This window comes from Gadus morhua, chromosome 23 (assembly GCF_902167405.1).
Source record: "Gadus morhua chromosome 23, gadMor3.0, whole genome shotgun sequence".
Classification (NCBI taxonomy): domain Eukaryota; kingdom Metazoa; phylum Chordata; class Actinopteri; order Gadiformes; family Gadidae; genus Gadus; species Gadus morhua.
Window position 1 is genome coordinate 17,810,831 of NC_044070.1, and position 12,260 is coordinate 17,823,090.

The 12,260-nt window shown below is 51.9% G+C and overlaps 1 protein-coding gene across 1 annotated transcript in view; it reads left to right on the forward strand.

The window, feature by feature from the left end:
* LOC115537530 (E3 ubiquitin-protein ligase HECW1) overlaps positions 1–12,260 on the forward strand; it is a 33,680-nt gene that overhangs the window by 12,522 nt on the left and 8,898 nt on the right. The window contains exons 9-21 of the mRNA XM_030349511.1: positions 167–267; positions 368–1,809; positions 2,633–3,257; positions 3,660–3,746; positions 4,256–4,409; positions 5,010–5,128; positions 6,428–6,543; positions 8,046–8,231; positions 8,416–8,550; positions 9,017–9,125; positions 9,684–9,780; positions 10,762–10,845; positions 11,394–11,500. Of these exons, the coding sequence (XP_030205371.1) occupies positions 167–267; positions 368–1,809; positions 2,633–3,257; positions 3,660–3,746; positions 4,256–4,409; positions 5,010–5,128; positions 6,428–6,543; positions 8,046–8,231; positions 8,416–8,550; positions 9,017–9,125; positions 9,684–9,780; positions 10,762–10,845; positions 11,394–11,500 (3,362 nt within the window). The remainder of the gene's footprint in view (positions 1–166; positions 268–367; positions 1,810–2,632; positions 3,258–3,659; positions 3,747–4,255; positions 4,410–5,009; positions 5,129–6,427; positions 6,544–8,045; positions 8,232–8,415; positions 8,551–9,016; positions 9,126–9,683; positions 9,781–10,761; positions 10,846–11,393; positions 11,501–12,260) is intronic.

Below are 12,260 nucleotides of genomic sequence, written 5' to 3' on the forward strand. Positions count from 1 at the left end.
ACACTGTAGTTAATTATGTTTTGGGGGAATTAGCAGATAGATAATTGGCAAAACATGGGTCGATTTGGCCATGGTGCACGGGAGTCATAAGTGGTAGTTAGTTATGTTTAAATTCATGAATGACTGACAGCATGTTGTCCTCTCTCCACACCTCCCCCTGCCCCAGGGACCGGCGGGTGAGCTACCCTCTGGGCCGCAGACTCCCCACAGAGCAGGTCAGCGGCCAGCTGCAGTTCCGCTTCGAGCTGACCACCTGCATCTACCCAGGTGGGTGCAGAGCAATCTGATTGGTCTAGCACGACGTTAAACATACCGTGACACATTAAGCGCTTGCATTGAGCCCTGATTTGGATTCCTCTCCTGGCAGATGATGAGGAGGTATCCCAAGCCTTGGAGTCGGTGCGCCAGCACGGGGAGACCTGGGTGGAGGCGGAGGACCCCAGTGACGTGGAGGACGCTGACACCCTGAGCCTGGGGGACGACATGCCGGAGTTACCTCTAGATGAAGCCCCCCCCGGCCCCGAGCTCTGCAGCTGCCCCCTGACGCCGCCAGTGCTGGACCTCCGTGTGTCCGGGGAAGCTGCTCCTCTAGGGGCGAAGGAGGAGCCGGGGTCGGAGGTGGGCAGCACTGCTGAGGACGGAGCCGCCGAGACCCAGACGGTTCCCCCGGAGGTCCTCACCGAGGTGGACGGAGGAGAAGAGACCCAGACGGTTCCCCCGGAGGTCCTCACCGAGGTGGAGGGAGGAGAAGAGACCCAGCCGGTTCCCCCGGAGGTCCTCACCGAGGTGGACGGAGGAGAAGAGACCCAGACGGTTCCCCCGGAGGTCCTCACCGAGGTGGACGGAGGAGAAGAGACCCAGACGGTGCCCCCGGAGGTCCTCACCGAGGTGGACGGAGGAGAAGAGACCCAGACGGTTCCCCCGGAGGTCCTCACCGAGGTGGAGGGAGGAGATGAGACCCAGCCGGTGCCCCCAGAGGTCCTCGAGGAGGTGGAGGGAGGAGCAGAGACCCAGCCTGTCCCCCTGGAGGTCCTCAACCAGGTGGAGGCAGGAGCAGAACAGGAAGGAGCGGGAGCGGAGGTGCAGGACGAGGAAGAGGAAGAGGAGGAGGAGGAGGGAGGATCTGGAGACGCTGCAGAAGGGATGGCGGCTGAACAGGTGGGAGAAGCCGCGGCTGACGTAGGACAAACTCCCGTGGACTCATCGAAGGACGGAGCCCCTGCTGCCGAGGCTCCCCCTCCGCTGGACCCTGAGCCTGAGGACGACCTCGTGGAGCCGGACGGAGAGGGAGCGCAGGGCGATGCCGGAGAAGGAGAGCAGGGCGGAACGGAAGAGAACCAGGAGGGCCGACTGGAGGACTGCAGCCCTGCACCTCCTCGCTCCTGCACCTGCCCAGGCACTGCTCCAGCGGTCTGCATCTGCCGGGGCCCCGACCCTCCGGGCCCCAACCCACCGGGCCCCTCCCCGCCTCGTAAACGCCCCTGCTCCCTCCCTGTGTCGGAGCTGGAGACCGTCATTGCGGCGTCCTGTGGGCAGCCAGAAACGCCTCGGTCCCATTACATCCGAATCCACCACCTCCTCCATAGTCTGCCTTCTGCCCAGAACAGAGAACCCAGCCAGGAGGACGAGGACGAGGAGGAAGAGGAGGAGGACGAGGAAGAGGATTCAGAGAACAGGGAGGAGGTGGAGAGCGCCACCCTCCCCAACGCCACTGCAGAAGATGCCACTTGTGTCTCGCTGGAGCTCAAACCGGCCCGAGAGCTAGAGGAGGAGGATGCTGATGAGGAAGATACTCTGTCTCCTACTCAGGTGGGTGTGGTCAGACCTCTGCTCATTACCTTAGTGGGTGTGGTCAGACCTCTGCTCATTACCTTAGTGGGTGTGGTCAGACCTCTGCTCATTACCTTAGTGGGTGTGGTCAGACCTCTGCTCATTACCTTAGTGGGTGTGGTCAAAGTGCTGCTCATTGCCTTAGTGGGTGGGGTCAGACATCCGCTCATTACCTTAGCGGGTGTGGTCAGATCTCTGCTCATTACCTTAGTGGGTGTGTCCAAATCTCTGCTCATTAACTTAGTGGGTGTTTCCAAATCTCTGCTCATTACCTTAGTGGGTGTGGTCAGACCTCTGCTCATTACCTTAGTGGGTGTGGTCAGACCTCTGCTCATTACCTTAGTGGGTGTGGTCAGAGTGCTGCTCATTGCCTTAGTGGGTGGGGTCAGACATCCGCTCATTACCTTAGCGGGTGTGGTCAGATCTCTGCTCATTACCTTAGTGGGTGTGTCCAAATCTCTGCTCATTAACTTAGTGGGTGTTTCCAAATCTCTGCTCATTACCTTAGTGGGTGTGGTCAGACTCCTGCTCATTACCTGAGTGGGGTAGCTGACCCACTCATCTACCCACATGATGCTGCACATCAAAAGAGACGGTTACAAATAGAAAACAATAAAGATTAATGGTCTACTGGTTGGCCTAAACTGTAGTTTAGGAGGGATCCCTGAGGCCGGTCAGAAGGCCCAAGGAAGTGGACCACAGAGTGTGTTTACTGACATGTTCTCCCATGTGTGATTCTTTGGGGTGACCCCCTGACCCCCCTCCCTGACCCCCTGCCCCCGCCCTCCCCCTGACCCCCCAGGTCCCAGAGTGCGCCGGGTCCTGCTGCCACCGCGCCCTTCCCCGCAGCCTGTCCATCGAGCGCCTGTCGGAGCTCAACCACCTCCTGGAGGGCGAGAGGGGCGGGGGGGGAGACCCTGGGGGGCGGGGCGGGGGGGGCGAGGAGGGGGACGCCGGCCGCAGGGGCCGGCGGCGTGGCGGCGGCGGCGGCGGCAGCACGTGCCACGCGCCCGGCGAGCACGAGTGCGAACTGTGCGAGGGGTCCTGCCACAGCACTTCCTGTCAAAGCACTTCCTGCCACAGCCGCAGCACTTCCTGCCGGAGCACTTCCTGTTACAGCACGTCCTGTTACAGCACTTCCTGCTACAGCCACTCGGGCTACGACAGCCGGGGGCGGTTCTGCAGCCAGCGGCTGTCGTCGGTGGACAGCACGCGGCGCTCCGGGAGCACCGTGTTCTCCTCCCAGGACGACGACGACGAGGAGAACAGCGCCTTCGAGAGGGTCCCGGACCCCGACGGCTCCCCGCCCGGCGGGGGGGCCGGGGGCCAGCGGGGGGGACCCTGGAACACCACCCAATGGGGGCCCGAGGGGACGGGGGCAGGCAGCGGGGGGCCCCCAGGGGGGCCCGGCCAGCAGGACGCCATCGGTGAGACCTGCTTACGTCTCACTGTTCTCAGGATTGTAGTTTATAGACTGTATCATGTACATGACTTCATGTGTGCGTGTCTTTATGTGCGTGTGTCTAAGTGTGCCTTCATTTGTGTGTGTGTGTGTGTGGGGGTCTTCCTGTGTTTGTGTGTGTGTGCGTGTATCCATGTGTGTGTCTCCATGTGTGTGTGTCTTCATGTCTGTGTGTTTCTCCACGTGTGTGTCTCCATGTGTGTGTCTTTTATGTGTGTATGTGTATCCATGTACGTGCGTCTTTTACCTGTGTGCGTGTCTTCATGTGTGAGTGTTTCTCCACGTGTGTGTTTCCATGTGTGTGTGTCTTTTATGTGTGTGTATGCGTCCATGTGTGTGTTTTCATGCCCTCTCTGGTGTCCTGTAGGCCCTCTTGTCAGCCCCCCTGCTGCCCTACGGCCTGGCTGGGACCTAGACCATTTCCCCCTCCAATCAGACCACACTTTACCTCCAAGTAAGAACAGGGGCCTCGCGCTCTTACTCTGGAGTCTAGTGTCTTCCCCAAACTCCTCCTCATCATCCTCCTCATCCTCCCCTCCCTCCTCTTCCTCCTACCCCACCCCCCGATAGATATATCTATGTAGATATTCAATGTGTTCATGTGTCCAGTGCTCCTCCTCTGTGATTGGTCTGGACACGAGCCAGTATCTCTGCATCGGGGTCAGGTAGACGTTTTTGTAACCCTGACCCCTGGTGGACGGCTGCGACGGGGCCTCCTGTTGCCATCTTTCTCTCTTCCTGTCCGGAAGCTCCCTCACACAGACATGATGCACTTTGACCTCCGAACACCAGGGGGGGACTCCCGCCCCCAGAGGATTCGCCATGCCTCCAGGCTGAAGCCGTGATGACGCCGTCGGCCCCCCTGGTCCCCAGATCAGGCTAGCTCCACTAGCCAGACCCTCTCCCCAGACCCCTCCTGGTCTACCAGACCTCTCACCCCCCCACCCTCCTCTCCCCTGACAGACTGGGAGGCCCGTATCGACAGCCACGGCAGGGTGTTCTACGTGGACCACGTCAACCGGACCACCATGTGGCAGAGACCCAGCCAGCCCCCCCAGTGCTCCCAGGGCCTCCCTCGCTCCGGCTCCACCCAGCAGATGGAGCAGCTCAACAGAAGGTGGGTGGGGAGGGAGCGTCAAATTAAGACCCTTTTGTCCGTTCGGGGTTTGCTGTAGAAACACGGCGGACCCCCTCCCTATGTAGATATTAAAATAATCATCCTAAGGAAAACACAGCAGTTCTTGTTTTCATTGGATGACACACTCATTCAAACGTGCTTGTAAAAATAATATTCCATTTCTGCTAAGTCTCCTCCGCCAGATGCCACTAAATGCTACACCCTGCAGCTTTGAGGGAGTCTGCCCTAGGCCTTTCGTGGGACGAGGTTGATGTCATGAAACAGGACCTCCAAAGCACTTTGAGACCGTAACTGCTCGAACGACGATACAAATACAATAGACTCAACGGCATGTGGTTGGTCCACTGCTGATCCGTAAACCGGAACACACATCCAACCGATAAAACACGTGCATCGGTTCGTCAATCGACTCTTGTAACACAAAACGGTTGCACACAAAGAACCACAACTCGGACGTTCCCCACAGGCAGCTCATGACCCGGGCAGGGTTAGAGAGGGGAGAGAGGCCATCGATAAAGGAGACCGGGCTGGTCCTGTCCAACTCGAGACATGATTCACGACCCATGCTTTCTCCATTAGGTACCAGAACCACCAGAGAACCATGGAGGAGGGGGAGGAGCAGGGGGAGGAGGGGAGCAGGAGGCTTGAGAGGAGAGGCAGCCCCGAGGATGGAGGCGTTTCTACAACAGCAGCAGCAGGTACAGAGTTACACAAAGTGCCACTAAAGTTACACCAAGTACCACTAAAGCTACACGAAGCGCCACTAAACCATAAGAAATGGGTCACTGAGTGGACTCCAGCACTGAGTCGTTTAGCAGACGTCTCCATGCGACTAAAATCAAAAGCTGCTGCCAACTTAGTTTAAGAAATATCAAGTGCAGAGCAGGCATAGGAATAAACAATGCACCATGAGTAGTTACGTATATTATATAGGCTGTAGAGATAGTCATATCTATATTTAGGTTTTTAGTGGGTAGTGCGAACAGTAGATCACGCATAAAATCGCTGCCTCTGTAAGAGCAAGGAGACATAGCTGTTCACAGAAGTACAATTCACTATTCATGGAGTCCTTGAGGTGCTGTAGTTAACATTAAACATCTATAATGTAAGTGTAATTGAAATATTTTATGTTCCGTATCATCTGTTCTCTCACTCCTCTCTTTACAACACACTCATTTTACAGACAGCCTCTTTAATCTAGCTAGTACTGTGCATTAGCTACCTAAGGAATAATCACAGAGAGGCCGGCTCGTGGACGGCTTACCGCCCGAGACGAAGTCGAGGGTGGTAACCTTCCGCGAGCCGGGCATATCAAACTGTTTATTGCCCCGCCTTGAGGTGATTATTCCGTTTATTCTACTTCGCGCCGGCCAACATAATAAAAAAATTCAAATACTTTAAGAATTAGCCTTTTTCTTATTCGTATTGCATGCTTATTAAATGTATACTCTGTTTAAGTTCATCTCCCTCGAAAAGTAGTTCCCTTTAGAACTACGGTGAATAACGTTAGCTCAGCTGTAGGTAACTTCTTTCTATAGCAACCACACAAGGCTGGATCTGATCACTAGTTTAATAACGTAGTTGCTACATTCGTATCAAGTCAGCTTTAATGACTATCGATCAAACATGCACTCCTTGGTTTATTTTTTATGGACCTCATGTTGGAAATGTATGTGATAGAAAACGATACAAGCGGCGTATTGATCTACTGTGCACAGTCAGCAGCAAGTAGAACCGACAAGTCAGCGGGCAATATGCCGGATTAATGCACCCCTCCCAGCCAATCAGAATCGAGCATTCTTAAATGAAGTAGAATAATGTGCATTACTTACTGCACCTTTAACCTAGCTACTGTGCATTAGCTACTACACCTTTAATCTAGCTACTGTGCATTAGCCACTGCTAATGGACATGAGTTTAATGCAGACTTGCCTTGCACAATGTTTTTGGAATATCAGTATAATGTTTTTTTCTTCCTCTTGTATGATTGTCTCCAGAGCCAAGGAGAAACCACTTACCTGTCAATCACCAGAGCATTAGCCTTCTGCTTCAGTCCCCCGCTGTCAAGTTCATCACCCACCCAGAGTTCTTCACTGTGCTGCACGCCAACTATGTGAGTACTTTCTCTCACACACACACACACGCACGCACGCACGCTCGCACGCACGCACGCACGCACGCACACGCACACGCACACGCACACACACACACACACATAAAGACATGCATCATAATCAGTATTGCGAACGTTACTTTAAAAGGGTACTTAGTTATAGTTACTCACTACTTGTTCCAGAAAGTAACTGAGTTAGTAACTGAATTACTCATTAATAAAAGTAACTTATTACCAGGGAAAGTAACTATTTGCGTTACTGTAAAAAAAGAAAGTTACTATATGTCAGAGAATTTGGAACTGCCCATTCAAGGCCCTGATATACTTCCAACTGAATTTTTATTTGCTTAGCTGCAAAGGCTGTGGAACATCTGCCGAATACTGCAGAAAATGCCAACTTTTCATCGGATTGCTCCGGACTCGCCATTTCTGCTGCTTCATTGAATCTGTTTGGTGTGTGCGTGTGTGTGTGTGTGGCGCGCGTGTCCTGGCTCTTGTGTAAAAACACTGGCTCCGATTGGCTACCATGAAACATGACTCTGCCTTAGCAAATCATAATCGCTTATCTCGTTGTTAACCCACCCGGTCTCCTCACTAGCAGTTTGTGTCTGAAGCCAGGGGTGCGTTCGGATTATGCAGTTTATGCAATCAATTCATAGCAACGCACCGCATTTAACATACAGTTACGGTAACGGCGTTGTAACGACGGAAACAGTAATTAGTTAGATTACCCCGTTGCCGAAAAAATAACGGCGTTACCAAACGCCGTTCTTTTGAAACGGCGTTATTACAAACACTGATCATAATGTTTATAACTCACACAGGAACATGAAGGTGTAGACATACACACACAGCCTCAGAATTCTGGTTCTGTTCTGTTACGGAACATGAGGCCACAGGAAGCTGGATCCAGTTGGCCAACGTTCTTCCCCTGGGAACGGGGGGTCAGCCCGGGTCAAAGTGAGACGCTGCTGCCTTTCATCTCCAGCCCATCAGTGATCTTCAGCGTGTTGTGAAGATAGCTGTTATGTGTTCCACGGGGTAACTTCTGATGTGAACAAATCAAAGATACCCATCAGCCACTCTGTAGAAGCAGCGAGAGGTCTTCCATCCTTAGACAGAAGGCGGTATCTAAGAGACAGAACAGAAAGTGCACTATAAATGTAAGGGAAGTGTAGCTCCAAATATAAATGGAACTTTGACATTGAAAAAGCAAAGCTACAGATCAATATGATTTTCGGTGGTAAACCAGCTGCGTGGTCAGTGCTGCTGCCGCACAGCATGAGGTCCTGGGTTCAAACCCTGAGTCTGTAGCTCCACTTTGTGGTCTCCTCTGGTCACTCTCGGTTTCCCTCCCACACCAAAGCCGCAAATGTTAGCTACTTGTGCAGTGACAGTACGGTGTCATCTAAATCGATGAATCATCTTATCAGCTCTCCGTTGTTCGTCGTTAATCCAATCCACATGAAGACCAATCGAACGCTCTCCATCTCTGAACCAAGGGGGCGTACCGGACGTTCGCCAACAGCTCCTGCGTGAAGCACATGATCCTGAAGGTGCGACGCGACGCCAGGAACTTTGAGCGCTACCAACACAACCGCGACCTGGTGGTCTTCCTCAACACGTTCGCAGACCCCCGGCTGGAGCTGCCCCGGGGATGGGAGATGAAGACGGACATGCAGGGCAAGGTGAGGGGTGTGAGAGACAACAAAGACAAGACAACGAGCAACGACACAAAAAAACGTAGATGCATCTTACCTGGGGCTTAGTTGAATCAACTCAAAATAGCATTTTCGCTCTAACCAAGGCAGGGCGTCCATGTTTGACGTCCACTGATATTGACGAGGCTTCGGTCGTCTCTTTCCACTGCAGTCGTTCTTTGTGGACCACAACAGCCGAGCGACCACCTTCATCGACCCGCGGGTCTCCCTGCGGTGCGGCCGCCCGCCCGGCCCCTTCTCCCACCGACCCCACCTGCAGAGGCTGCGCAGCTACAGCGCCGGGGAGGTAGGCCCTCCACCCAACACTGACCGCCCCTCCACCCACAGACTGCCCCCTCCACCCTCACACAGACCGCCCCTCCACCCCCAAACAGACCGCCCCTCAACCCACAGACTGCCCCCCCCCCCCCCCCCCCCCCCCCACCCACACACTGACCGCCTCTCCACCCCCACACAGACCGCCCATCAACCCACAGTCGTCTCTCCTCACACAGACTCAATCATTAATCACAATAATGGACATTCATTTAAACAGCACCAGTTATTTGAAAAACCTGAATGGACATTTGGACAGGATGCCACCTTTTCATTGAGATGTTGTCCTTCTCAAGGATGAAAGGAACAGGAAGTAGTAACAGGAAGTAGGAACAGGAACAGGAAGTAGGAACAGGAAGTAAAATAGGCTGCTGTTCAGACGCAGTACAGCAGCACCGTGCTGGTCCTCCTGACTGACGGTCTCTGTGTGCCTCCAGGCCTCCGACGTCTCCAGACGTCCCGGGTCGTCCCTGAGGGCGCGACCCCGCGACAGCCTGGTGCCGGCCGCACGCAGCCAGCAGGACGCCCCCCCGCCAGCAGCACTCTGTAAGCATGTGGAGTATTTAATAGTTTACTATCATAGTACTTATACATCGTTCTACATTACTATCATAGCACTTATCCATCACTCTAAATTACTATCATAGTACTTTCACTTTACACTCTACATCAGGCCTGATTCAAAGTGCAGCTCAACATCTAAACCAGAGCTTCATTAAAGGGCTCACGAAACCTGACTTTATTTATTTATTGTAATGTGCCACTGTATTGTAACAACCCTAACCCTATTCTTCAGTTAGGATGTTTATTAATGAATGACGACTGACGACAATGGAAGGCATCTGTGGCACACTGTGACTGAACTATTTGTAGAGTGAAATGCTTAATGAGCTTGGGATGAGGGTAGGAGGGGAGCCGCCTCTAAACTGGGAGTTGGAGGGGTTGTTTGCAATGAGTTCATTTATTTATTTCATCCTGTAATTGAACAGACACGCACTCTAGTGTGTGTGTGTGTGTGTGTGTGTTTGTGTGTGTGTGTGTGTGTGTGTGTTCTTACTGTCAGAGGGGGTCACTCTCCTCTCCGTCTCCCTGTCTTCTCCCTAGCCTACAATGACAAGATTGTGGCGTTTCTGTGGCAGCCCAACGTCTTTGACATGTTAGAGGAGCGACAGGCCAGCCTGGCCAGAAACCCTGCACTGAGGTCGGAAGCACGCCCTCTCCAATGCTGGTCCTCTGGTTCTGCCTCCCAGACAGTAACACTCACTGGCTCACCGGTCCCCTTCTGCCTACATGGAGGAATGGGAAGCAAACCTATACCAAAACACATCCTCACATTGGAGATACAAACAATACTGGACGAAGGGTGCACTTAGAAAGTCATGAAACAGATAACCACTGATGTGTTATATATATTCCTAACAGTGAGTCACTGACTATCTACTAATTATATACACAGTGAGTCACTGACTAGCTACTGCTCAGTTATATCCTCAGTGAGGCACTGACTAGCTAGTGCTCAGTTATATCCTCAGTGAGTCACTGACTAGCTACTGCTCAGTTATATCCTCGGAGAGTCACTGATTTCCCCTGGTCCTTTGCTGTGTGTCCTCCCCTTTCCCCTCTCTCCATTCTCCTCTCTACCTCTCTTCCTGTCTCTCACTGCATCTTCATGAATAAAGCATCAAAATGCAAAAAGAAAAGTTAAACAACTAAAGTCATTACACTGGCCATATCCTTTTGAGGACAATTCCGGTCTGGCTGATATATCCATGGTTACGGTCTCCTATCCTCTCACAGAATCAATATCGTTTGGCAAACATGGACCAATCCTTCGGAAGAGCATTCAGCGTGCGCCTGCGACGAATGTCAACAATGGCTAGATAGCATCTCCGTCTTGTTGAGTCAATGTGATCGGTCAGTCGTTTGTGGACCACAATATCACAGTGAATCACCGTACTTCACAAGTACTTTACAAGATGTCTTATCAAAGACCAAGGTGCTGTTTGCTTTTGTTGAAATCGGTGGCAGGCAGGTTTATGATTAAAGAATCATGCTATTGGTGACAAAGGTTTTAGTGAAGCTAGGAGAGGGATTACGATTGTGAGATCACCCAGCTCTGCATTGTCCTTTAAATCCCCTGACTGAATCCATCTGTGTATATTTATATGTCGCAATACTGCAGGGAGAAGATCCACTACATCAGAACGGAGGGTTCCCAGGCGCTGGAGAAGCTGTCGTGTGATGCAGACCTGGTCATACTGCTGAGGTAAAGGTTCTAGAGGAGAACATAAGTCCTACTGAGATAAAGGTTCTGGAGGAGAACATGAGTCCTGCTGAGGTAAAGGTTCTAGAGGAGAAGATGAGTCCTACCGTGGTAAAGGTTCTGGAGGAGAACATGAGTCCTACCGAGGTAAAGGTTCTAGAGGAGAACATAAGTCCTACTGAGGTAAAGGTTCTAGAGGAGAACATGAGTCCTACTGAGGTAAAGGTTCTAGAGGAGAAGATGAGTCCTACTGAGATAAAGGTTCTAGAGGAGAACATGAGTCCTACTGAAGTAAAGGTTCTAGAGGAGAAGATGAGTCCTACTGAGATAAAGGTTCTGGAGGAGAACATGAGTCCTGCTGAGGTAAACGTTCTAGAGGAGAACATGAGTCCTACTGAGGTAAAGGTTCTAGAGGAGAAGATGAGTCCTACCGGGGTAAAGGTTCTAGAGGAGAACATACTGTAAATAATACGGAGGTAAAGGTTCTAGAGGAGATCATGACTCCTACCGAGGTTAAGGTTCTAAAGCGTTCTTCTGTTGTTTACCTTTAGTTTGTTCGAGGAGGAGATCATGTCCTTCGTGGCTCCTCACGCCCTCCACACCAGTCGGGGATTCTCCCCTCGCAGCTCCCCCATCGCTTCGCCTCACAGCTCTCCTGGTAGGTCTGCTGCACCCTACTGTATCTCCTACTGTACCCTACTATATCTCCTACTGTACCCTACTGTACCCAACTGTATCCTACTTTAAACCCATGTTCTTATCTGCATCTCTTATCTCTGGTGAAGGGATAATGTTCCTGTCTCCATCTCTATGTTCCTGTCGCCATCTCTAGGTTCATGTCGCCATCTCTATGTTCATGTCTCCATCTCTATGTTCCTGTCGCCATCTCTATGTTCATGTCTCCATCTCTATGTTCATGTCTCCATCTCTATGTTCATGTCTCCATCTCTATGTTCATGTCTTCATGTTATGTTTGTGAAATAGAGCACAGCTTACTTGGTTATATTTTCGTAAATATCTCCATCCAGTAATGACCCCATTATAAATATACACACACACACACACACACACACACACACACACACACACACACACACACACACACACACACACACACACACACACACACACACACACACACACACACACACACACACACACACACTCCCTCATACCACTTTATCAGAGTTCTATCAAAGGAAAGAGGTTCCCCGTCTGGCTGCTCCCTACCTCTGTGCTGCTCATTATTCTCCTTTAAACTCTTCCTTGTCAAACCGTGACCTGGAAAAGCCATTCTCCGCTTGTATTATTATCTCTGGGCACAGCAGGGCCTGAATAACGTCTTAGAGACCTCAGCATCCCTCTGCCAGAACTTCAAGAAATGTGGGCAAAAGAGAACAAGCAAACAACACAATTAA